At 37.8% G+C, this 24,005-nt stretch overlaps 2 protein-coding genes and 1 pseudogene across 3 annotated transcripts; 1 reads left to right on the top strand and 2 right to left on the bottom strand.

Moving 5' to 3' along the window:
* Nucleotides 1-2,867: 2,867 nt before the first annotated feature.
* LOC146148177 (uncharacterized) lies at nt 2,868-3,449 on the bottom strand. Its single transcript, XM_083388022.1, has one exon. It carries the CDS (start codon nt 3,447-3,449, stop codon nt 2,868-2,870), a length of 582 nt encoding a protein of 193 aa, XP_083244148.1.
* A 127-nt stretch (nt 3,450-3,576) lies between these two features.
* Nucleotides 3,577-4,923, bottom strand: LOC146148176 (uncharacterized; annotated as a pseudogene).
* Nucleotides 4,924-7,051: 2,128 nt separating this feature from the next.
* LOC146148175 (uncharacterized) lies at nt 7,052-12,040 on the top strand. 2 transcript variants are annotated; one of them, XM_083387840.1, is made up of 5 exons: nt 7,052-7,173; nt 8,145-8,284; nt 9,297-9,450; nt 9,708-9,835; nt 10,903-12,040. In XM_083387840.1, exons 2-5 carry the CDS (start codon nt 8,159-8,161, stop codon nt 11,731-11,733), a joined length of 1,239 nt encoding a protein of 412 aa, XP_083243966.1. In that variant the 5' UTR covers nt 7,052-7,173; nt 8,145-8,158; the 3' UTR covers nt 11,734-12,040. The 2 variants fall into 2 exon arrangements, with proteins under 2 accessions (XP_083243966.1, XP_083243964.1); XM_083387838.1 differs by lacking the exon at nt 7,052-7,173 and having other exon boundaries at nt 7,769-8,284.
* Nucleotides 12,041-24,005: the final 11,965 nt, after the last annotated feature.

Here is a 24,005-nt window from a genome sequence, read left to right as displayed (position 1 = left end):
TAATTATAGCGTGTTCGCCTGGTAAAGTGTTAAATATTTCACCTAGATGAAAATACTCATTTCCTTTCGTGGCCGTTCTGGCAAATCTAGCCGACATTCGACTCAGCTAATCTCCATCGCAGTCGCTCTTGTGCTATATAGTGTCACGCTGCTGATGGATTAAACACCACAGTCAACGATGCGCTCCTTACTGGCAACACGTGTTTTTACTGCGCTGTAAACTCATTCTCATTTTTTTGATGACAAACGCGGTGCGGATGAAAATGGTGCATATTTTTATTTTTCATTATGTGTGACGTCCAAAATTTATGACTGTCACGCATAGGCTTACAAGTTAGCAAACCTAGGCTTTTGCCTTTGTCGTAGGTGACGTCATCGGGCACGATGAGTCAGAAATTCACAACCGTCCTCTAAACTGCACAAACTGTGGTTTTCAGTGTTATATTATGGCGATGAAGGTGAAAGAACGGTGCACGAATTCGGCAACGGATAAACAAATACAGTTCGTATCCAAAGAGGGTTCATTCCAAATCATGACATTGAAAGGCGTTTACATCATACAGAACATGTTGAGATTGTACAGTAGAAGACACATTGAGATTTCTGAAGTTCATAGTACCTAGGTGTTTAGCATTACGGTGTTGGTTTAATCGTCTAAACATTTAAAGGATAACCAAAACAATATGTAACCAAAACACTTATTCATAACTAGACATTAACTAAATTGCAATTATCTTACATTAACGAGCATATAAACAACTAAACTTAGCCGATTCCAACAGATAACTGCCATACAAAGACTGCAACAGAAAGTACACAAAGACAACACTAAAACGGGTGTGCCGAAACCACGCCAAAGTACACAAAGGAATCATACCGTAACGCATGGTTGCACTGGACAGAAAAACATAGCATTGCTATTTTGTCCGTAACATTCCGGCCCCAAAAATGTCAGAAAGCATGAAAAACATTTTTCAAAACAAAGGCGGACAAAAGAACAAATGGTACATAAACACAAATGTTTTGTTTAAAAGAAACAGCTGGGAAGCCAAAATTCGATTACAAGTTTCTCAATAAAACTAACAATGAACATTGCAATCTTGGACTGAAAAAGAAACAAGGGCAAAAATGTTATACAACAAGACACTGACAGGAGTTTCATAAAATTCACAGTTCAAATGCTTCATATAAAACTACAAATTTGCACCAATATTTGTTCTACGAGGTAAACAGCAATGACAAGTTTAGGGCAATTTGAAGAATTACAAAATGGCACATAAAGGCTAGAATAAGGCACCTTCAAATTAAATAAAACATACATTAGGACCACCAAAATGAAGAAAATTAGGAGGTAAAAGTAAAGGACCAGTAAGACCATTTTAAAGGACCAGTAAGACCATTTTCACAATACTTGAAAATCACATTTTAAGAAACACAATGAGTAAATTGAAATGTTGATAGAAACACACAGTAAGCTATCTTAAGCAACTCCATAATACTTGATAATGAACATTCAGACAACACAATGGGTAGTGGGACAACAATATGAAAGATGAAAGGTATTCGGAATGTTGGTATTTAAAAAATAACACAACTTCACAACACAGGCATGTAAAGTAAAAAATACGGCAAGATGAAGGTTCACATAAGTAGCAACAGGTTTGCAAAAATGCCATACGTAGAGGGATGTGATAATGAAATGAAAAGAATGAGCAGCTTACAAATAGAAACAGCATGCAATGAAAGTAAAAGCTTAACCACGTTCCAGCAAGCACAGCCTTCGAATGTCCCTCCTCAAGGTTGAGCCATGTGTTCGGGCTCGAACCCTCCGTACAACTATATCCTGATCAGGAATGACCTGCTTAACCCGTCCTATGGGCCATGCTCTTCTCTTTGTGTTAGTATTGATTACCAACACAACATCTCCGACTTTGAAGTTGTTCATCGATTCCAACCACCTTTTTTGCAAAAGTGGCAAATATTCCTTTAACCAGCTTTTCCAAAACTGGTCACTAAGCCATCGTACTGCACGCCAGAATTTCTTGTCATCATCTGTCTTGTGTACTTTCTTTCTTTCATGTAACTCGTGGTTAGCTTGAATGAAGTTTCTTTTGTTAGTGAACTTGGGTTTAATGGTAGACCCTCTTCTGAGCAGAAATGTCAGAGCGTCACTACCACCTGGTTCCGTAAAAACTCAGATTTGCCAGAATGCTTGGCAGTCCTGTCAAACCCAATCACAAACTTTCGATTAATGCAATGGCGAGCCTTCTTCGCTTGTGGCTTTCCCCGACCAACTACTTTCCTTGGTTTTCCCATTTTTAGGTGATGACCGGTCTTCTCAGTGTACTTCTGAAACAGCGACCAACCCATATCAAATCGCCTCTGTTTACCAAGAGGGTGTTTTTTCGCTTTTCCACAATCCAAAGACAGCTTGTCATCCTTACCTTCATATGATAACGCAAGCTGTTTCTCTTCCTTTTTTACAGTTGAATTCATCATAGTGATTTCCCCTTTGTCCTCAACGGACGTAGAAATGCCGTTTGGGCACATGTCATCTGTGGTAAACCGTTTACCACAGCTGTCCTCTGGCGCATCAGTGCCAACTAGGGTCCAACCAAGTCCAGTTTGAATGGCTGTTGGCTGACTTGGTTTTCCATACCGCATTTCCCGAATGGAATGGGCTTCTTGTGCACCGGCCCCAATGAGAATACCCACTTCTGCTTTGGGCAACTTTTGAAAGGTAAGTCCCCTTAGGTGCGAATGACGCTGCACATCTTCCATTGTAGGTATACTCTCCTTTAGTTTAGGTAGACTATTCACAGTAAAGGCATCCTCAATATGGATTGAATCAGTCTCCTGAATCCCTTTCAGAGACAGCCCAACCTCATATCCTTGCAGATCCCTACTGCCATTATGCCAGCGAGTCTTCTGGTAACTTGTTTTCCTTCTAGCTGAAGTCTTTTCTTTAGACCCAATGTACAGAAAGTAGTGTCCGAACCCTCATCCAGTAATGCGTATGTCTCCACTACTTGATTCGGGTCGTCTCCCCACACTTGGACTGGTACCACCTTGAGTCTAACTCTGTTCCTTCCAACATTGGGTGTAGTCACAGCAAGATATGAATGACATTCTTCTGTAGGACTGTCAGATTCCTCCTTTACCTCAGTTGGCGTAAAGGTTTTTTCTTCCCTTTGTTGTTCATCACTATGTAGAAGGGTATGATGTGATTTTCCACAGGATTTACATTTTGTTGAGCAGACACATTTATCTGCTTTGTGGCCTCGAGAAAGGCAGTTGAAGCATAAGTTGTTAATTTTAACCGCAGTCCAGCGGTCAAGCTGTTCCTTCTTCTGGAACTCATCACACACCCATAACGGATGCGGTTTGGCGCAAACCACACAGGGTGGAGGATCCTTCTTCCTAGACCGGAGGTCTAGATTTTTCAGCATGGAATCGTTTTGGTGAGCTTGGATTGGTTTGTGTTGAAAACACAAGATGTTTGCTCTTCTTCTGTGGCTCGTCCTTTGTTTCCCTATCTTCAACGGAAGTCAACGAATCAGCGAAAATGTTGTTAGATTATTTGACCTTTTTGGAAATGTATGCAGTTAGGTCGCCGAATGTCACACTGTCAGTCTTCTGGTAAAGCGAACTGGCTTTAGAAGCACATTTATACTGCATGTACTCGGGCAATCGTTGAAATATTTGAACTACGAATTGGGGGTAGTCTAACTGAGACTCACAGCCCAAAGATTGAAAAATCATAAGAGCATTTGTCATGCGTGAGGCTAGTGAACGAAGACCTTCTTTGTCTCCGACCCTGATTGCAGGACCATTCGTCAGTTCTTTAATATGTGCATTTACAACTAAATCTGTGCGCCCAAAGTTATCCTTTAATAACTCACGAGCAGTAGCCAGACCCAATTCGGATGGGCTCTGGGCACAACACCCATTGACAACGTAATATGCCTTTCCTTGGCACATGTCCACCAAGTACTGAAGTTGTACAGCAGGATCAGGAAAATGCTTTGTGATAGTCTCATCAAATCGCTTCATAAAGTTGTGGTATTGCATTGGATCCCCAAAGAACTTTGGCAGCTCTCTTTTGGGCAAAGTAAATCCATGCAGCATGGTTTTAGTACTCTTCACCAAATCCACAATGGCCTTTCCATAGTGAATGTCATCTTTGGCGAAGCTCTCGTGTGAGAGAGAAGGTTTGTGGCAGGAGACCGGCCCCATTGAAGGACTGAAAGCCCCCTACATCGTGTCAGTTTGTTGGCACATAGGTTGAGCCTGTGAAGGTACAGGCAAGATTGGATTGGCAGATACATTTTTTGGTGCTTTTTGATGGACAACATGGTACTTAGGCTGTGATACACTTGCTGATTCTGGCAGCAACAAGGGGGTGAAAGCAGGAGTGGCCTGCCCTTCACCGGGCATCATATAGTCCATCTGGGCCAGGTCACGGGCAGCCTGCTGTAAGTGAGCAGAACTTCCCATCCTGGAAGCATCTATCTGATTTGGTGGGGACAGATTCAACCTGTATTCATGACTAGAATCACAGGATCCCACCGGTTCAGCCTCGAGTGCGACCAGGTTAACCTCATGCCTCTTACGCTGCATCTTGAACTGTGCTTTGTAAGATTTTTTCCGATGAACCAATTTTGCCTTGGCCAACATTGCCTCAGCCCTTTCCTCTTCCCTTTTCCTTCGGGATGCTGCCTGTTCCATTTTCATTTTGAGAACCTTTGCATCCTCTTGTTGTCTTCTTCTGGCAATTTCAGCCATTTCATCTTCAAGTTGAAGTCTCAAGGCCTCCTCATCCTCCCTGGCCTTCATTTTAATTTCTTTGGCTTTCATCACTGCATCATTGACATCATCAGCTGATGCTTCAATGATTAACCGTGCCTCTGCCTCAGCATGCATCTGTTGCAGCTGAGCGCGTTGCTTGACATTGACGACAAGCTGAAAGATTTTACACTCGATCCGTTGGTATGGCGCGAGTGATGTGAAGATCTAGAGCTTGCTCCTCTAGAACGATGAGAACTGCATGCCAGTCTTGCATCCCCAGAGGATAGACTAGAATTTGACCCAGGCATTGTTTTTACAACACCATATATGCTACACAACAAGTTTCAGACCCCTTGTTTATTGGTAAACAGGGGTCTGGTTTCTTCAGAAATGATGTGACGTCCAAAATTTAGGACTGTCACGCATAGGCTTACAAGTTAGCAAACCTAGGCTTTTGCCTTTGTCGTAGGTGACGTCATGGGGCACGATGATTCAGAAATTCACAACCGTCCTCTAAACTGCACAAACTGTGGTTTTCAGTGTTATATTATGGCGATGAAAGTGAAAGAACGGTGCACGAATTCGGCAACGGATAAACAAATACAGTTCGTATCCAAAGAGGGTTCATTCCAAATCATGACATTGAAAGGCGTTTACATCATACAGAACATGTTGAGATTGTGCAGTAGAAGACACATTTCAATGTCAAGCAGAAGCACCTCGAATTCAGTGAGGGAGCTGCGACGCGCTCAGCTGCAACAGATGCATGCTGAAGCAGAGGCACGGTTAATTATTGAAGCATCAGCTTAGTTTAAATCTTAAGCGTACCGCTGTAGGCGATCACACTACATAAAAGCGCGACTAACACTGTCGTTGAAACTTTCGACTTTTAACTAAACTGAACGAATAATTCAGATCAAAGAGTTTTCTAATAAAAACTCTTTGTTTAGATTTTATTGTTTATTCGTCACGCTCTAATCTACATAAAACAGTATTAGTTTGGGAAATAACCCAGCTGAAAGAAACAAAGTCTGTCAACGAAAAATCACAATTCACAATATTCGGCGCTCGTCTAGAATCCTACCACAACGAACATTATTTTGGTTAGGGTGCCGGTTAGCGTTTGGGTTTGGGTGAGTCCAGTAATAGTGTTAAACAATATTACTTGACCTACCCACACCCTAACCCACATATTATGCATTGCTTAATAATCATTTCAACGTTGTGGTAGGATTCTAGACCAGCGCCCAATATTCTGCCCGAGGTGCATTTTTTGACTGCTGTTACACCCGGTCACCCGGATTTTTCGGCCGTGCACCCGCGAGATCTTGTCGAAATCTGCCATACTTACCAAACTAGGGGCGGGGATAGCGTTTGGGTGAAGGTGGGTCAAGTGTTATTATTTATATTTAATAATAATAGTTGACCTAACCAAACGCTAACCCGCCTCCTAACTTAAATAATAGGCGCTCTTTCACTATTGTACGTAAAAATTAAAAAAAAAAAAAAATTCTTCAAATGCTGCATACCACAACACATTGTTTGGGTTAGGGTCCGGGTTAGCGTTTGGTTGAGGGTGGGTCAAGTTATTATTAATAATAAACATAATATTTCTTGACCCACCCTCACCCAAACGCTAACCCAAACAATAGGCGTTGTGGTATGCGGTATTATTATTTTTTTTTTTGCTTAACTTTTCACGTACAATAGTGAAAGAGCGCCAAATAATAATGTGCGTTGTGGTAGGATTGTAGACCTGCGCCGAAAAAAACACTCAAACGCGCAAAACTTTTGTCGCGCTAATGGTTTTCAGTATAGTACTCCATTTTCAGCCCTGCAAATTTTACAAATGAAGTTGTTACAGCCGCGCAAATTTGGGCGAAAATGTTATTAAAGCCGCACAAGTTCAAGCTGCAAATTGTCTCCCCTGCGCGAAATCCAAAGATTCCAATCTGGGCTTTGTGACTTAAATTTCGAAAAAAAACTAAAGTGTGGTAGGATTTCCAAGGTGTGCGAAAAACATTCCTGCATACCTCAAAATTGGTTCTGCATGCCTAGGATTGCCATAAAATGCAAACTGGATTTATATCGTTTTCAAATAATAGTAAAGAAAGGTGATCGCAGGCCAGATAACTTTGAAGGTTGTAGATTGCAAATGATCAGTCATGGTAATTGACTAAATTTGATCTACGTATACTGCTGCATTGATATTAGTTTTTTTATTGTAGAATTGTTGAAAAATTAGATTTGCAAATGAATGAATTATAGATTAAAATTCAAAATGGCAACTTTTAAGTCTGGATAATGCATCCATTACTGTTGGTTAATGATCAAGGTGGCACTGAAAAAAACACCTCTTTCATATCAAGTTATCAATCTAGAATGGTATGAGTTTTTTAATGGCATTTTGAGTGTTGTATACCGTTATGATACACATTTCATAGAATTTGAATTTATTTAAACATACTAGATATTTCTATGTAAAGTTATGCTTAACCTTACATGCTTTATGCCCCCTCTCAAGACTCAACCCCAGTTGTTTTTGTTACTCATCAATAAAAATATCAAATTTAGTTTTAACATAGTTAGGCCCAGTACTTTTTAAGGTGTTTTGGGGGACCGAAACGGTCCCCCAAATTTCTCCAGCGGTTTCCCAAATTTTGGACTTGCAACTTTTTGGTATTTAAGTGAAACACTTGCGGTCTCTTAAAACTACTTAGCGGTTACCCTAGCCAAACCTTAAAAAAACCCTGGTTAGGCCTATTAATTTACCATGTAGTCAATAGGCATCCTGATTACATTCCACTGCCTTCTCGCCAGAGATCTTTGGCGTGGAATGCTTGCACAAAATCACGCCAGTGACGTCATTTGGCATGGAATATCGCCGGCCTAGTTAATTTACCAATTAAATTTGTCGTTTTTGGCATACTTTGTACTATTTTGGCGTAGCATATCAGTCAAAAAAAAGTTTGGTGTAAATCTTTGGCGGCCACAAATTATGGAATGCAGTCAGGATAGGCATGAACAAGCAATACAAAAGATGATAGACTACTAAGTGTTGAAATTTGCCATTTTATTTAGATATAACCACATATTAGGGCTTTTGAATATAGGTCATTAAACAACCACTGGCCTCTGGTTAAAAAACCGTCGTCTGATAGCATATGAAATCCCTCCAAATCTACCTATTCACACTATGCATATGCATTATAATTGTAGTTGTCCATCCACAATACTGATGGATAACATCTATATTTGAAACGCAGTACAATTAAAGCACATGTTTTTTCCTATATTGTTTCAATAAAAAGACCTTGGAAGTTGTTTAAATGTATAAAAACTCATTTATTGTTTAGGTTTCTCAACAAAAATGCAAAATAACACTATGGATAGATTAGTCAGTGAGAAAATTAAATGCTTTCGTGTAGAATTGCTTACAAGAATATCACCTGATGTTTTGGTTGATGAAATGACATGCCTAAGTCGTTCAGCAAAAGTAAGTTGCCAGTTTAATCGTGAATAACCACAACAAGTTTAACTTATAATTTTGATTTGTTTGCCATGATTACCATGGGCGCCAAACTTTTAATAATCCAGGGCATTTTTTCAAAATCAGTATAAAATGCTTACTTATTAGTAATCGCCAATAAAGCGTTACAATACTTCTGTGTTTTATCATTAAAATAACGCGTTGTGTAATTTCGTAGTAACTAATTGCCAATAACCGCTTGTAAGCGATAAAGGACAACATGCGGCGATCTAGTCTCATAACAAAGAAATGGTCTAAAGCAGTGGTTCAACCTTTTTAGCTTACGGACTGGTAAAATTTCAAAACTAATTTTGCGGACTGGTGGACCTACAAAAATCAAAATCAACCCAAAATGTAAGTATGACAAAAGTAGGAAACTAAAATTCTTCCTAGCTTTCACATACGTCTAGTTTAAATTTTAGGACTTTAACTGGCTATCGTCCACTTTTAAACAGTTTGACACAACACTTGCCGCTTTGTGACAAAAGATAAAGTCTAAAATAGATCATTAACTCTATGTTACGTCACAATGCTGCAAATTACAAAACTGGCTAAGTTCTAACTTTCATACACAAGACTTCAACATCTTGCAATTGAGATATAAAATTGTAATAATTTGGCAGACCGGCAGAAAATTTGACGCGGACCGGCACCGGTCCACGGACAGGTGGTTGAGAACCACTGGTCTAAAGCTTTGTCTGTCAGTGAATAATATAATACCTCCACAATACATAATTATTATTCTCAAATTACAATACTCTCAAATATCATGGTTGTAGGTTATACTTGCTGACAAAGTCATAGCATACCTAAAGAGCATATGACAGTCCAAATTTTAGTTTTGTGTTGAAGAATTTAAATAAACATTACCCAGATGAAAAAGTTGTCTTCATGATTTGATTACTTATTTCCTGAATATTTTGTAGGGTGATTGTATTTTCATACATTTCATTGTTCTAAATTCTAATTTCTAATCTAGGAAGAAATCAAAGCAAAACAAGAAACAAAGGGTACACGGTTGGCAGCTGGTCTGTTTTTAGATCAAATTGTTCGCTTTAATGGCTTTGGTGAACAGTTTTTGTCTGCTCTACGCAACAATAAACTGGGTGACCTGGCTGATAAACTGTCTGGAAGTATGCCATTTTATTGTATTTTTTTAACTTTAATGTACATATGTAATAGACAAGTAAAAGTTAATATTTAGTTTTAAAAGGTATTTGTAAGTGATGCATAAAATTTTTCTTAAAAACGTTTGCTTTGTAGCTCTCATGCATGGCAAGAGTATAAAACAAAAAAGTGGTTAACAAAACAATTATAACACTTACCACAATGGTAAATATAGCTTACAAATCCCTAAATTTCTAAAATTAATATTATTTATATTCAATAGAAGACCAGAAAAAAAGTGAAAGCAATCAGCCTCCTCATTCCCACATGGGCCCAGGTGAAGGTGATATGCCTCCAACTATACCTGTCCATCTTCCCAGGGTTGATTCACCCCCACCATATTCGTTTGAGGTATGTTTATTTAATAACAATTTTTCAAAAGGTTTTTTCATGATGCAACACCATTGTCTCTCCAGACAAAAATATATTTGGAACAAATAATGTGCTAAATTAAAGGCAGTTAAATCTGCGGGTATTATAAAAAAGTAAAGCATATATGTTTTCGAAAAATTAAAAAAAAAAGTATTTTAAAGGTCACCGATCAAGTGATTTGGCAACAAGTCGTCTGCTAGGATAGGGATGGCAAACCTTTTCATGGTGCGGGTCACAAACATGACCTTAATCCTTACAAAATTCACAAGTTGTCATATATTTAACTATATGCTAATTTTATCTGAAACTTTGTTGCTGTGTAGTTTTAAGTTTAAGTTTTATTGTATGGGTTTGTTATTCAAGGTATTTGGACGATTTCCAAAACGGATTCCCCTTAATAGTAAACAAATGCTTCAGCATTTTTTATGGGATGGCAGGAGTTCAGCGGAAAGCTTTTCAGCGTGATTTAATCAGGGTTTTTAGAATTTTAGTCTGCAAGCTCTTAATTTTCTGTAAAGAATCGCCAGTCGCCACCCTTTTCACCAGTAGGCTGCTTCTAAAAAAAATTAATTAAAAACTCTAATTTCGGTAAAAATCCCAAGGACTTTATACTGAAATAATAAAAAAAAAATATTTCTGCGATATACACGGAAGTTTTACAGATGATGACGGCTGCCCCATGTATGACTCAGTACTCATAAGGTAGCCTTTAGGATTAAAATGTTTGGTGACCCCTCCAATAGCTAGTCGAATAAAACAATAGCTAATCTCTTCAAAAAATAATTTTGCAGGTTTGCTCTTTTAAGGTCTCCAAAAGTCTTTATTAATTTAAAATCAGTTCAAATGAATACAGCTTTGCTTGGTTCATTGATTCATATATTTGAGTTAGTCTTATTTTTTTGACAAAATCTGGATTGGCACTGCCTAAACTCTAAACTGAGCGTAAATATTAAAGCCTAATTCACTGTGTGATATATAGCCATTATTTTTATACTAGATTTTTTAGAATGGGAATGGACGGAAGTATTCTATTGTTTTTTTGATAGGGCTCTCAGCTTGACGATTACAGCAGCAGCAGCAACAGCAGTATCAAAAAACCGTTTGATTTGGGTGATAGAAATCAACCAAGCATACCTATTTATGAACAGGATCAACGCGAAAAACTTTCCAAATATTCAATACCAACAGAGCCTGAATTAATCCCTATTAATTCTGCATCAAATTCCTGTAACCAAGAGCCAAATGACAATCAATCCAATCTTAATCTTAACCAATCCATGAATGTCCCTGGCTCCAACTTAAACGAAAGTTCTGTTTCTTATAATATACCACCTTCGTCCCATGATAATTTTGCATCTTTAGCAAAAAATGCCTCAGTCATGCCTGACAATTCATTGAGTAACATGGAAGAAACGGTCAAGTGTCGTCCAAACATAGATGCCATTTTGAATGACTCGTCTGCAAGATCAGAAGATTTACATGCGCTACCAGAAGAGTCTCGACATGAATCTATTTACAATTCCAGTGACCTGGAATTCTCGGAGTCTAAACCATTACCGTCGGGAAAAGTGATGATGTCTGATGAAACTTTACCATCAAGCAGTTGTTTTAGTTCCGTTGACAAAACATTGCCAACCGATTCACCGGCAAAAGGTCAATCTGATTCTGAAATCAGTTGTGAGAATGATGAAGAAGAGGATAACAGTAATGACACCGGAAGTGAGATTGAGTCTTCACAATCTCTAGTGGTAAACAATGAACTAAACCAAGAACAACTAAACATTCAACCTAATCAACCAGAAGAAAATAATCGCGGAGTACTGACGACAATACTACAAAGTATTTGGTTATTTGTTACCTTAGAAGACGGAAATTAGAAATTATATCCTATGTAGTTGTACTGTATTTTTATAAATGTTTAGTTCTATTTTATTCCTACTTTTTATTAGTATTTTAAAATATTTTATTCTGTCAAGTTCTGTTAGTTCCACAAGTTTCTGTCTAATTGGAGATGTATAAATTTGATAGTGTTACTATCTAATTATCGCAAGTACTACCAATAAATTCTTCTGTCAGCAACATATGGCTGACGAGCCATTTATGTTGTTTTTTTATTAACAAATTTGGGCTTGAAGAGAAAACTAACATGTAACTTCTTAAAATTATTGTTACGCATAAATTGCATGGTCCTCTTGGTCCATTACCAAACTGTTTTTTCACATATTTGAAAAGTTTTTTTTCTGTTTTTTTTTAAATTTTTATAACGATGTCATTTTTACCACTATGGGGCATGGGCATGTAATTAGTTCGCATGCGACTATTTCTTGATTTACCTTGTAATTAGTCGCGCATAACAGTTATTGTTACGCATTTTGCCATGTTCACTGAAGCTCTTGCTATGCAGACATTCAATAACTAAGTGATCGGTATTGAATACCATTTTTAAAAATTGTGTTTATACGGAAAATTGTAATGTTTTGTAATGCGATGTAATGTAATTTATTTATGTTACAGTTTCAATAAACAAAGAAACAAAATTGTACACAAACAAGAATACACAAAATGAGAAATCAGGTGGTAGAAGCCAGCTAAGTTTTTTTTGTAAAATTTTATCAATCACGATGGTATATTTTTTCGGGCTTCGCACACCCTGAAACAAATCAGACTAAAAACTATTGCTTTCTGGCTTATGTGATTCATACACTTTCTATATACTGGCACCTATATTTTTGCCAATTGGTCCGCTGACTGAAACAGGTTTTGTTCTAACCGTTTTTTGTGGTACGAACATAATCATCTTCACGCCAAACTTTTTACTCGTTCATTCTTTCTGTTTCTTCTTTGTTTTAGTTTTCTTACATTGCGAACACGACTAATTCGTTTGTTTTTTTAACTTCTAAGTGTACTGAAAACAAGCTTAATGGGGAATGTTCTTTTGACAGATTCTGGCCTTTCTGGCGTATAGTTTGCAGACATTTGGAGTGTGTCTTTGGCGGGCACCACTTACATAAATAAAGCATTATTAGGGTCAGAAGTAAGCCTATTACTTAGAAATCGTAATTTGCAATAAACTTTTTTAAATAAAATTTAAAAGCAAAAAAAAAAACGTAATTTTAATGCAACTTTAAAGTTGGCTACACTACAATGACCAGACACAGTGTTATAAACAAGTTATTTTTTAATTGCTTTCCAGTCCGGTCATCAAGTCATAATTAGAGACAGACAAGTCCTTGAACGGTGAAAACTATTAAAGTGATAAACTTGTCTGATTATTATGAGCCATTATTTCAACACGAATCATGTGTCCAAAATACGTAAGTAAGTCAAGTTATTTGAAAACAAGTCATTGACTTCGTTTATAAGTTATAACACTGGCCAGACCAGTTGTTCACAACCTTTTATGCTTCGTGACCCCCTCTAATAGGCTCTCAACCCTCGTGGCCCCCTGCTTATAAAAAATACCTAGCATTGCATTTACGTGTTTTCACTTGTTTTACTTTTTCCCGTCAGTAACAAACAGCAATTAAACGGAGTCTAACGAATAAACTTACTTACTTACTAATAAATTCACAAATCTGTTATTTCACTTTAAATTAACGTAGTTAGTAGTCATTACAAAGCTCTTTCTTGTACTCCGCCAAGGTATTTTATTCATTTGTTTTGCTCTGTTTTGGTTTGAGCCATTTCCGTTTATTCACGCAGGATCAGAAAATCCAGCTTCGCAAAGATAGTTATAGATAGTTAAACGACCTTCTTGTTTAGTAGTGAGTAGGAATCTCGAATAAATACAAAAAACTGGAGCTATTGTACTTTTGTTATTATATGAAAGCTTCATTGCAGTCATGAAAGTGAAAGTCTGTGTTTTATAACGCCTGACGTCTTCACGCCAATTAAAGTTTTGAACTTTTCCGTAACAAAATACCCATAATAATTCTAGAATAATAAACGGGCGAGTAGGGATCTCAAATGTGGACCTAGAATCCAAAGGTATTCTACAATAATAGATTTCGAAACTAGAATAACGAATCCTAATGAGTTTTGTAATTATTTGACAGACACCTAATGATAAGTCGAAAGGTTATCGGTCAGTAATTGGCCGCCCAAAAAAGTGCTAACGACACATATATGGCTGCATTTAAAGCAGCACTGTATAATTGTTCTGCAACAGCGACATGTGGCGATAGACCAAACTTTTTCGATTAAACGAATTAATTATATCGGTTCTATAATTACCTGACTTAAACGGCAGAAGTTTTGTGATATGGAAAGCCAAAGCCGCAAAAATACCATTTTAATGATAAGGTTTCATTAGGTAAACGCGCATTCTAACGGTATACCGTTGATTCACATATTACTTTTTTAAATGAAATAGCAACATTGCATTTCATCTAGCAACTTATGATTCAAACACTTGGCGATTTACTTCTCTACTTTCTATTTTACACAGCTACTCGGTGATTGTAATGACCACTATGCAATCCATTTGTCCACTTTGTAATTCACATATCTTATTTGTGATTACCTAAACAAATTTTATTTACAACTTTCAGACATGTAATAGTAAAATAGCTTTTGAAACCACAACTAATAAGCCGGCAACTTAACTTTACAACGAACAACAGGTGAATTTGACGTAACAATGACACAAATGTTTTAAATTTGCGGATACGGCGCGTACAAATCAAACAGCATAACGGCGAATGACATCTTTGCGTTTTTCATAACATGTTGAATTGAAGAGCAACTTGGCCAATGGCATGAGAAAAAGGCAAATAACTTAACAACTTGGCGTATTGCTTAGCACTTTTAGAATTTTAACATATCAAATGAAACGCCTAGTTGACGAATGGAATGGCTACTTTGCGAATCAAACAGCAATATGACAAATGGCACAGCATGTTTAGGATTTAAACAACATGTCAAATAAAACGCCTAGTTAACGAATTTAATGGCAACTTTTCAAATGGAATGGCTACTTTGCGAATCTAACAGCAACATGACAAATGGCATAGCAATATATAGCATGTTTAGAATTTTAACAACATGTTGGATGAAACGTCTACTAGACTCAAGTAAACAATTGTATTGGCAATACGTAGAATGGAATGGCTACTTTGCGAATCCAACAGCATTTATGGATTTTAGCAACATTTTGAATGTAACGTCCAACTAACAATTTTAATTGTCATATTTGTAATGGAATGGCTTCTTTTCGAATCAAACAGCAATATGGCGAATATGATAATATCACGATTGTAATGGCAACATTTGAATAAAAATTAATTCAGGGATGTCCAACCCGCGATCCGCGGGTGGCATTGCGGCCCACTACTTAAAGACATAGTCCCACTTTCAGTAGCCTTTATATTAAAATTAAATAAATGTTTCGACTATCATCAAAACGTGTAAAACGCGCAGTATTTGATGTAGGCCTAAACTTGTATTTTTTTCTGAGATTGTAATCACGTCTAATGTCGCATTCAACAACCATCGAACGCACGTTTGTGCACCCATCATGTTCAGCAAGATGTGCATGTGTTTTTGTGTGTTTTTTCGGACCGTTTTAAGGAAATATATCAGCCCAAAGGTGTCGTACCATGGCATGATACGGCATGTTAACTCAATTTTTCGCGCTTGTCGTGATAAGGCCGAGATGCATTACAGCCATAAGACTGAGATGAGATCAACATCAACGTCAGAATAAAACACAGTTCGAAATAAGATCAAAATAGGATTCATATCAAATAGTTGTAGTACCTTCTAACTCGGAATAAGTCCTAAATCCGTGGGAAGAAGACCTAAATACTTATGACGTCACACCTTTAATTTAATAGGTTTTGCGGCGCATCGAAAAGTTGCCATACCGCCTATTCTACTAAAATGTTAGTCGGTCCATCCAGTTTCATAATAAAGCCAAATACGAAGCAATATCCACGGCAGAATAAGATCTAAAATCTAAACCGTCTGAAAAAGACGGGTCGGAATACCCTCTGAATTCATCCGAATAAGGCCTAAATTGCCAAAATGACGCCTAAAACTATAGGAGGTGGGTGTGGGTCGATCGGGGCCGTCGGTGGTATCGGCCGTTTTAGGGACGACGTTTGGACGCCCTAATTTAACCGGCGCCGTTAGGACGCCGGTGTTTTGACACCGGATTTTTGGTCCTTTTTGGGGGTATTGGTGGGTAATGGGTGGGGTTTGAAAATGGATAAATGTTGAAATTATTAGGAGAGTTAGTGATGTACTTATTGAGATTAGGTAAAGTGTTGTTTAGACCGGATTCTTGGCATTTAGGTCTTATTTCGACGAATTTAGGACTTATTGCGATTTAGACGGTACTACGACTATTTGATATTAGTCATATTTTGATCTTATTCCGAACTGTGTTTTATTTCTGACGTTGATATTGTTCTTATCTCGGCCTTCTGGCTGTAGTTCATTTCGGCCTTAACGCGAGAAGCGCGAAAAACTTGAGTTTGTAGAAGCCACTTTGTCATATTGTGTTTACACAGAGAATTTTTGTTTTTAATCGATGTGTCGTAACGGAAAATTTTCAGTAAAAATCTATGGCCTAAATTCTTTGCAACCACATTGTAATGTTTGCGATATGTTTGCAACGAATGCCTTGTTACACCAATTTTTATGCGTCAGAGCTGTATGTGATATTACGTATATCCGTTTAATGTGAGCGCTTTGTTTTAACATGCGTACGACACCTTTCTGCTGATATATTTATTTAAAACGGTCCGCGAAACACACTTTTTGCTTAACAATGATGGTTGCACAAGCGTTCGATGGATGTTGAAATGCGACATAAGACGCGATTACAATCTCAGAAAAAAATATAAGATTAGGCCTACATCAAATATTGCGCGTTCTACACGTTTTGATGATAGTCGAAACATTTGTTTAATTTTAAAATAAAGGCTACTGAAATTGAGACTATAAGTAGTGGGCCGCAATGCCACCCGCGGGTTGGACATCCCTGAACTATTTTTTTTAAATGTTGCCATTACAATCGTGATATTATCATATTCGCCATATTGCTGTTTGATTCGAAAAGAAGCCATTCCATTACAAATATGACAATTAAAATTGTTAGTTGGACGTTACATTCAAAATGTTGCTAAAATCCATAAGATGCTGTTGGATTCGCAAAGTAGCCATTCCATTCTACGTACCGCCAATACAATTGTTTACTTGAGTCTAGTGACTAGACCAGGGGTCGGCAACCTTTCGTACGCAGTGTGCCAGTTTATGAATAATGTCAAAATATTAACAACTCGCGTGCCAAACATTTTTCTATGTTTGGTTTCGCACTGGCAATCATGGCTATAGAGTTGGTTAAAAACAACCCGAGTCCGACTCGGGCCGAATATGTGGTTTCATCGCGTTTCATCGCGTCTCAGCCTCTGTATTTCACCAATTTACGTAACTAAATTAAGGTGGATATTCCGCAATCCACTCATAGGGTCATGAAAAATATACCACGAGCATATCCTATTCCACCTTAACAAGTTACAGTTTGCTGCCTTATCAGTTTCGAAATTTGCTACTGCGCATGCGCACACGTCGGACTAAGGTAGTTTTACCTGGTATTACTCGAGTCCCGAGTCCGACTCAGCAGCCCTGCTGTGATTGACATCTAATTTACGCATTTTTTTTTAAATAAACTTCGATGCTTTTTAAGCCGATACCTAGAAGTGTTAACTATCAGTTTCGTTTTTGTTGGTTTCTTCTTTTCACATACAACTGAACTTAAAGTTTAAGACTAAAACAAGTTGTAGCCTACTTTTAAACAGTTGGGCCCAACACTTGCATTGTGGCATTGTACGTACGATAAAGTCCAAAGTAGACCATTAACTCTACGTTAGGTCATAATGCTGCAAATTACGGAACCGGCTAAGTTCTAAATTTGATGGACAAGCCGCCTTCAACATCTTGCTTTTTTGCAATTGTGATATAAATTTGTTATATATTTGGCGGACTGGCAGGAAAGTGGACGCGGACCAGCGGTTGAGAACCACTGATGTAAAATGCCCTGCTTTAACGCACTAAACCAGAGGTTCCCAACGTGGGCGGTAACGCCCCCTTGTGGGCGTTGGCAAGTTACAAGGGGGCGTTTTGAGTCTTTTAATAATTTGGGGGGCGTTGAACGCACATAAGGGGGCGTTACATAAAAGTACTTATATCAAAATTTTATAAAAAGTTCACATAAAAACAGTAACAAACAGCAGTGTAGGACGTAGGTAACTTTTAACCTTAAATGGCAACTTACGTACTGCAAACTGTAGTAGTTTCCCGACCATTGTTACGTAATAATTGGCTTTCTTATGTAAAGCTGTTGGTTGCTGTTGCGTTTCACCGTTTTATACGCGGCAAAATGTTTGTATATTTAAAGCAGGGGTCGCCAACCTACGGCCCTCGACCCGCCGCCTCTTTGACAACTAGACACGAGTCCATTTTAAATACTTTTTGATTATTTTAACTTAGTACGGGTAAAAAATTTTCGCGCTTCGCGCGAATTATGTTTCTACGTCCAGTTTGTTTACGTTTTGATGCTGTCTTTGGACTAGATCAGCGCTTCTTTACCGTTGGGACGTGGAAGGCTGCCAAGTGTGTCGCGGAAAAACGAAAAACGTTTCCAAAAATATTAGAAATATATATTTTTTATTTTTTTGCCAATGTAATAAAAACTATAGCAGGAAATTTAAAATAAATGCCGTTATACCCCCTAAAAATCGCGTTCGCTTCGCTCGCCAGGTGCGCCAGGACTTCAAAAGATTAACAAACACTATTACACTTTTCATTAGTAGTTTGGATGAAAAAAATCCGGGGCCCGCCTGATTCACAGTTGTTCTAACATTTTTCTAAGATAACATTTTGTGCAGCCCACAGGGACCTTTATGAGTGTGGTTGGTGCCCGCGACTAGAAAAGGATTTAAAGTCTTGGTGCAGAAAGATATGAAATTTTCCTGGTAATAACATAACCTGGTGAAATAATGTATGTATAAATTCCAATAGTGAATGTATGTTAGACAGCCTTAACTATGACTGACAGCTTATCGATACGAAAGTGAAGACCATATGATGTTAGACTACGATTAATATAATACTTTACTGTAACGCAAGATTAGGGGGCGATATGAAATAATATTGAGCCCAAGGGGGCACTAGTGTAAAAAAGGTTGGGAAACACTGCACTAAACGTTACGCCAAATTTGGGCATTGTGACGTTATAGGAACAGTTAGTGGTAAACAACAAGTATAAAGGCCAGTTTACACTACAGCTGCACTGAGCAGAGCTGAGCTGCACTGGGCGCGAAATTATTTTTACTACAGCTGCAGTGAGCTGCGCTGGGCGTAAAAATCGCTCCAAAACGTAACGTTTTTCTATTGCTGAACTTGGCTTGAGTTTAGCAAAGCGTGGAAATCGCTCCAAAGCGTATTTTTGTCCAGCTACACGGGGCTTGAGTTTAGCAAAGCGTGAAACGCTCGCCACAATAGAATTCAAATGCAAATTACGCTTTGCTCAGCTCAGTGCAGCTGTAGTGTAAACGGGCCTTAACGCCCACAAAAAATAATATTAAATATAACAATCATATTAGATACAACAGAAGACACTATTTGTGACACGAACTGGCAATGTGTGCAACCATTTAGTTAACGCTAGCTAATGTTAGTGATGTAATAATAATGATAATTATGTGGTAGTGATATAATGGTTGCTCTTTCTTAAGGTGATATAACGTGCGCGTTAAATCAATTGGCGTGCCATGTAATATCATCTTGGTTGCCGACCCCTGGACTAGACGTTTCGTCCGACATGTTGTTAAAATCCTAAACATGCTATTTATTGCTATGCCATTTGTTATGTTGCTGTTTGATTCGCAAAGTAGCAATCCCATTTAAAAAGTTGCAATTAAATTCGCTAACTAGGAGTTGAATTTGACATGTTGTTTAAGTAGGCGTTTCATTTGATATGTTAAAATTCTAAAAATGCTAAGCAATACGCCAAGTTGTTAAGTTATTTGCCTTTTTCTCATGCCATTCGCCAAGTTGCTCTTCCATTCAACATGTTATGAAAAACGCAAAGATGTCATTCGACGTTATGTTGTTTGATTTGATCGCGCCGTATCCGCAAATTTAAAACAAGTGTGTCATTGTTATGTCAAAATCTGTTGTACGTTGTAAAGTTAAGTTGCTGTCTTATTAGTTGTCGTTTCAAAAGCTGTTTTACTATTACATGTCTGAAAGTTGCAAATAAAATTTGTTTTGGTAATCACAGATAAGATATGTGAATGACAAAGTGGACAAATGGATTGCATAGTAGTCATTACAATCACCAAGTAGCTTTGTAAAATAGAAAGTAGAGAAGTAAATCGCCAAGTGTTTGAATCATAAGTTGCTAAATGAAATGCAATGTTGCTATTTCATTTAAAAAATTAATATGTGAATCAACGTTATACCGTTAGAATGCGCGTTTACCTAATGAAACCTTATCATTAAAATCCATAAAATGGTATTTTTGCGGCTTTGGCTTTCCATATTGTAATACCACGACCTAGCTTGAGAGGTATGCCCGTGGCCCCCAATCACCGCTCCGTGGCCCCCAGGGGGGCCGAGGGCCACGGTTGAGAAACCCTGGGCCAGACGATTATCGTGATAAAACTGCGATTTAAACATTTGTTTGTTGAAATCCCAAGTACCCTTCGCATATGCCGCGTACCGTCATATTATTATTACAGAAATGTAAACATTTTCCCCATATAGGCTAATTATCGCTTTCGTAGAAACCCCAGACACCATATATAACCCCATAATTGCAAACAAATGTAAAGGCCTAATAGAATGATTACAAAATGCGCCTTTGGCGGTAACTTGGAGTTTATTTTTTGAGCCTTTATGGTTATAGTGTTTCCATAATTTTTGGCATTAAAATCGGGACACATTTAAACAGTCACCAGATCAATGGTACTGTAATATGGTATTATAGTATCATTGACCAGATCAAGCATTTTTTGAAGTAATTTAAATATAACGTCACAAAATACGTCATAGCGTGACGTCGCCAAACAGGTTACTTAAAGAAGGCCTTCTTTTGTTGTCGCGCAAATGTGCCTGTAGCGTCTACTTCTGCGTCCAGGCCTACGCAGACGCCCAAACGGGTACTTCAGATTTGACGATTCAAAAACGCGCCCTCCTACACAGTTCTCTCCCCCAAAGACTCCACAAAAGCATCTAACCAAAACTTTATTATTGACACGCTTTAAAGGCTTGAAATGGCAGGACGAGCAATTATGTAGGCGAGTGAGCGGTTTTCTAAAATCAACGAATAGGCAAATTATATATACATATTTCAACACAAAACAACAAATAGCACAAATCTCACCGAAACGTTTGTGCCTGGGTCTTCAATTAAATATGTGTCGGTACGAAGCCTAACTGTAATAATAACATGATATTTAGGTTAGTTATTGTTGGCACAATGAAAACAATTGCCGTAACAATGAACAATAATGACAATTCTTACAATTACTTCACACTGAGTTATGTTTACATGTACACTTACAACAGTCAACACAACACTTACCAAATATCAGCTTGCGTACAAATACACAGAAAACGTAACTTCACACAGTTAGGTCAAATTTAGGTTTTAAATTACTTCTGCAAAGGCATTAACAATAAAACATTAGCAGCTTAAAAACTCAGCAAACAAAACGGCTACGTTTCCAACAAAAAAAAACGAGGCGACATCGTGACCGCATGAGGCGGTGTTTTTAACCATTTAAATTACACGGAAAGGGGAACAGTTTACAAAAATGTAGATTTGCGATGTAACAGTGCCATTAAAAATAGGACTAAATGTATTCCGATTACGGCGAATTAGAAAATCGCCAGAGACAACAGTCAACACTCTCTATACTCTCATACTAATACCAAACTAGCTATAAAACTGCGCAAGAAATCAACCCAACCACTGGACCAATTAAACACTAGTGACGTCACAATTATTTACCGTAAGGAAAAATGGCACATTAGGTCAGGCTTTTCCAAAATGTGGTCCGCGAACCATTGGTGGTCCGGGACGACTGCCCAGGTGGTCTGTGGTGATATGACAAAAAATTAAACAAGTCGCACATATACGTTGTACAGTAGGCTACGATTACGTACCCTTTTAATAATTGCCGCAGTTATTTCACAATAACTTGAATAAAATGTTTCTTGAGGGAGGTTAGGGGGTGGGTCTGATTAATGAGTCTTCATTTATATAATTGCCAAGATGAATCGACCACACTCCTTCAAGATTTGAGATGGCCTGTCTTCGTGAGGCCAGATAGGTCCAATTCTTTCCTTTAGTTCAGATACATGAACAGTCAATTTTGCTGTCTTCAGTCACAAAAGCACTCGAGTTTGCTGTCTGAGTAAAAGCTGTAAAAGCCATTTTATATTGATTGAACACGCTATTTATAGACGAGAATCAGTTAAGAAAATTTCTGTGAATAAAGAAAGATTTACGTCATTAATTCTTATAATACTTAACAAAATACCACGTGACAAAAAGGGTGTATCTCAAGCCTTTTTCACACTTATTTCTGACGCGAAACATACAAATTTTACGTCAAAATGCGATTGCGAAACAGCTTCTGACTTCAGTTAAATGTCAACAGTTTGAAAATCACACGACCGGGGAAACCGACTAATGTTCAGACCGCGGTGTTTTGAAACATATACAAAAAAAACGGATGTAAATACATTGACGCATAAAAATTGGTGTCAGCAATTTGAATTTTTGCAAATTCGCTGCAAGGATATCGCAAACATTAGAATGTGGTTGCAAGAATTTAGGCCATAGATTTTTACTGAAAATTTTCCGGGTGCTATAGAGGTAACACTAATTTACGGAATGATGAATGGTCGGAACGCTCACTAATTTACGGAATAGTCGGAATTGTCGGAATGGAATGAATAGGGCCGAAACTAATTTGATGATTATGTCACTTATTAATTTTCTGCCCGCTGCAGCTGCTTGTGTTTTGATGATTTTTTGGCATGTAAAGATCGAATGATCTTGTAGAGGAACGACGCATGTCTGTTTGTGCTTGTAATTATAGCGTGTTCGCCTGGTAAAGTGTTAAATATTTCACCTCGATACTCATTTCCTTTCGTGGCCGTTCTGGCAAATCCAGCCGACATTTCGACTCATTTAATCCCCATCGCAGTCGCTCTTGTGCTATATAGTGTCACGCTACTGCTGGATAAAACACTGCAGTCAACTATGCACTCCTTACTGGCAACACGTGTTTTTACTGCGCTGTAAGCCATTTTATTGAAAGCGAACTATGCTGAATTATGTGAATACAATAAATCTATAAGCGACCTGACAGTATGCTCTTTAAATTACAATGGCAGTTTGTTTTATTTTCAATTCAGTGGAGTCAGATTGCACGGTGGTCATGCCCCCTTGTTGAAATATACAATCTGTTGTTTTACCACTTGTTAGATTTTTAGTAAAAAAAAGGTATTCCTGTAAGAACAAACTGTCGGGCTGCGGGTTGGACGCCCCTGCTTTAATGCAAGACGAAAACACAATTCTAACAAAAATCAATATATATTTTTTTGTGTCCTTTTTGCAGAAAAATACATTATTTCAAAGTCTGGAGTATGTGTTAAAAGCGACCGCACGACTAAACATGTGCGATGCCCAAGCAGATAAGTTTTCTGATAATTTACGTTACTGAAGTTTAGGTTGGCTTGTTATGTTAAACGAAACGCTTAACAAGTTTAGTTATGTTGTGTACTGCTTTTGTTTGTTTTCAACACACAAATAATTGAGCGCGAACGAGCAACGCGACATGGTATTTCTACTAAAGTATAAATATACATTTTTGATTAAGACTTCTGTAGCGCACGGCTATTTACCGACTAAGAGATTTTGTGTTTATTGTGCAATTTACGTTGTAACGGCTTATGCCCCAGATTTATTCATAGTTGCCATTCTAGATTATTTTAATCTAGATTTAGATGTTTTGGTTTGAATCTAGATGTAGGATTATGCAATCTAGATGTTAGATGTTTTTTTGGCGCTGGTCTAGAATCCTACCACAACGTTGAAATGATTATTAAGCAATGCATAATATGTGGG

This window comes from Ascidiella aspersa, chromosome 4 (genome assembly GCF_963924565.1).
Source record: "Ascidiella aspersa chromosome 4, kaAscAspe10.2, whole genome shotgun sequence".
Taxonomy (NCBI): domain Eukaryota; kingdom Metazoa; phylum Chordata; class Ascidiacea; order Phlebobranchia; family Ascidiidae; genus Ascidiella; species Ascidiella aspersa.
The sequence above is the reverse complement of the archived record's forward strand: the minus strand, read 5'-3'. Positions and strand labels throughout refer to the sequence as shown.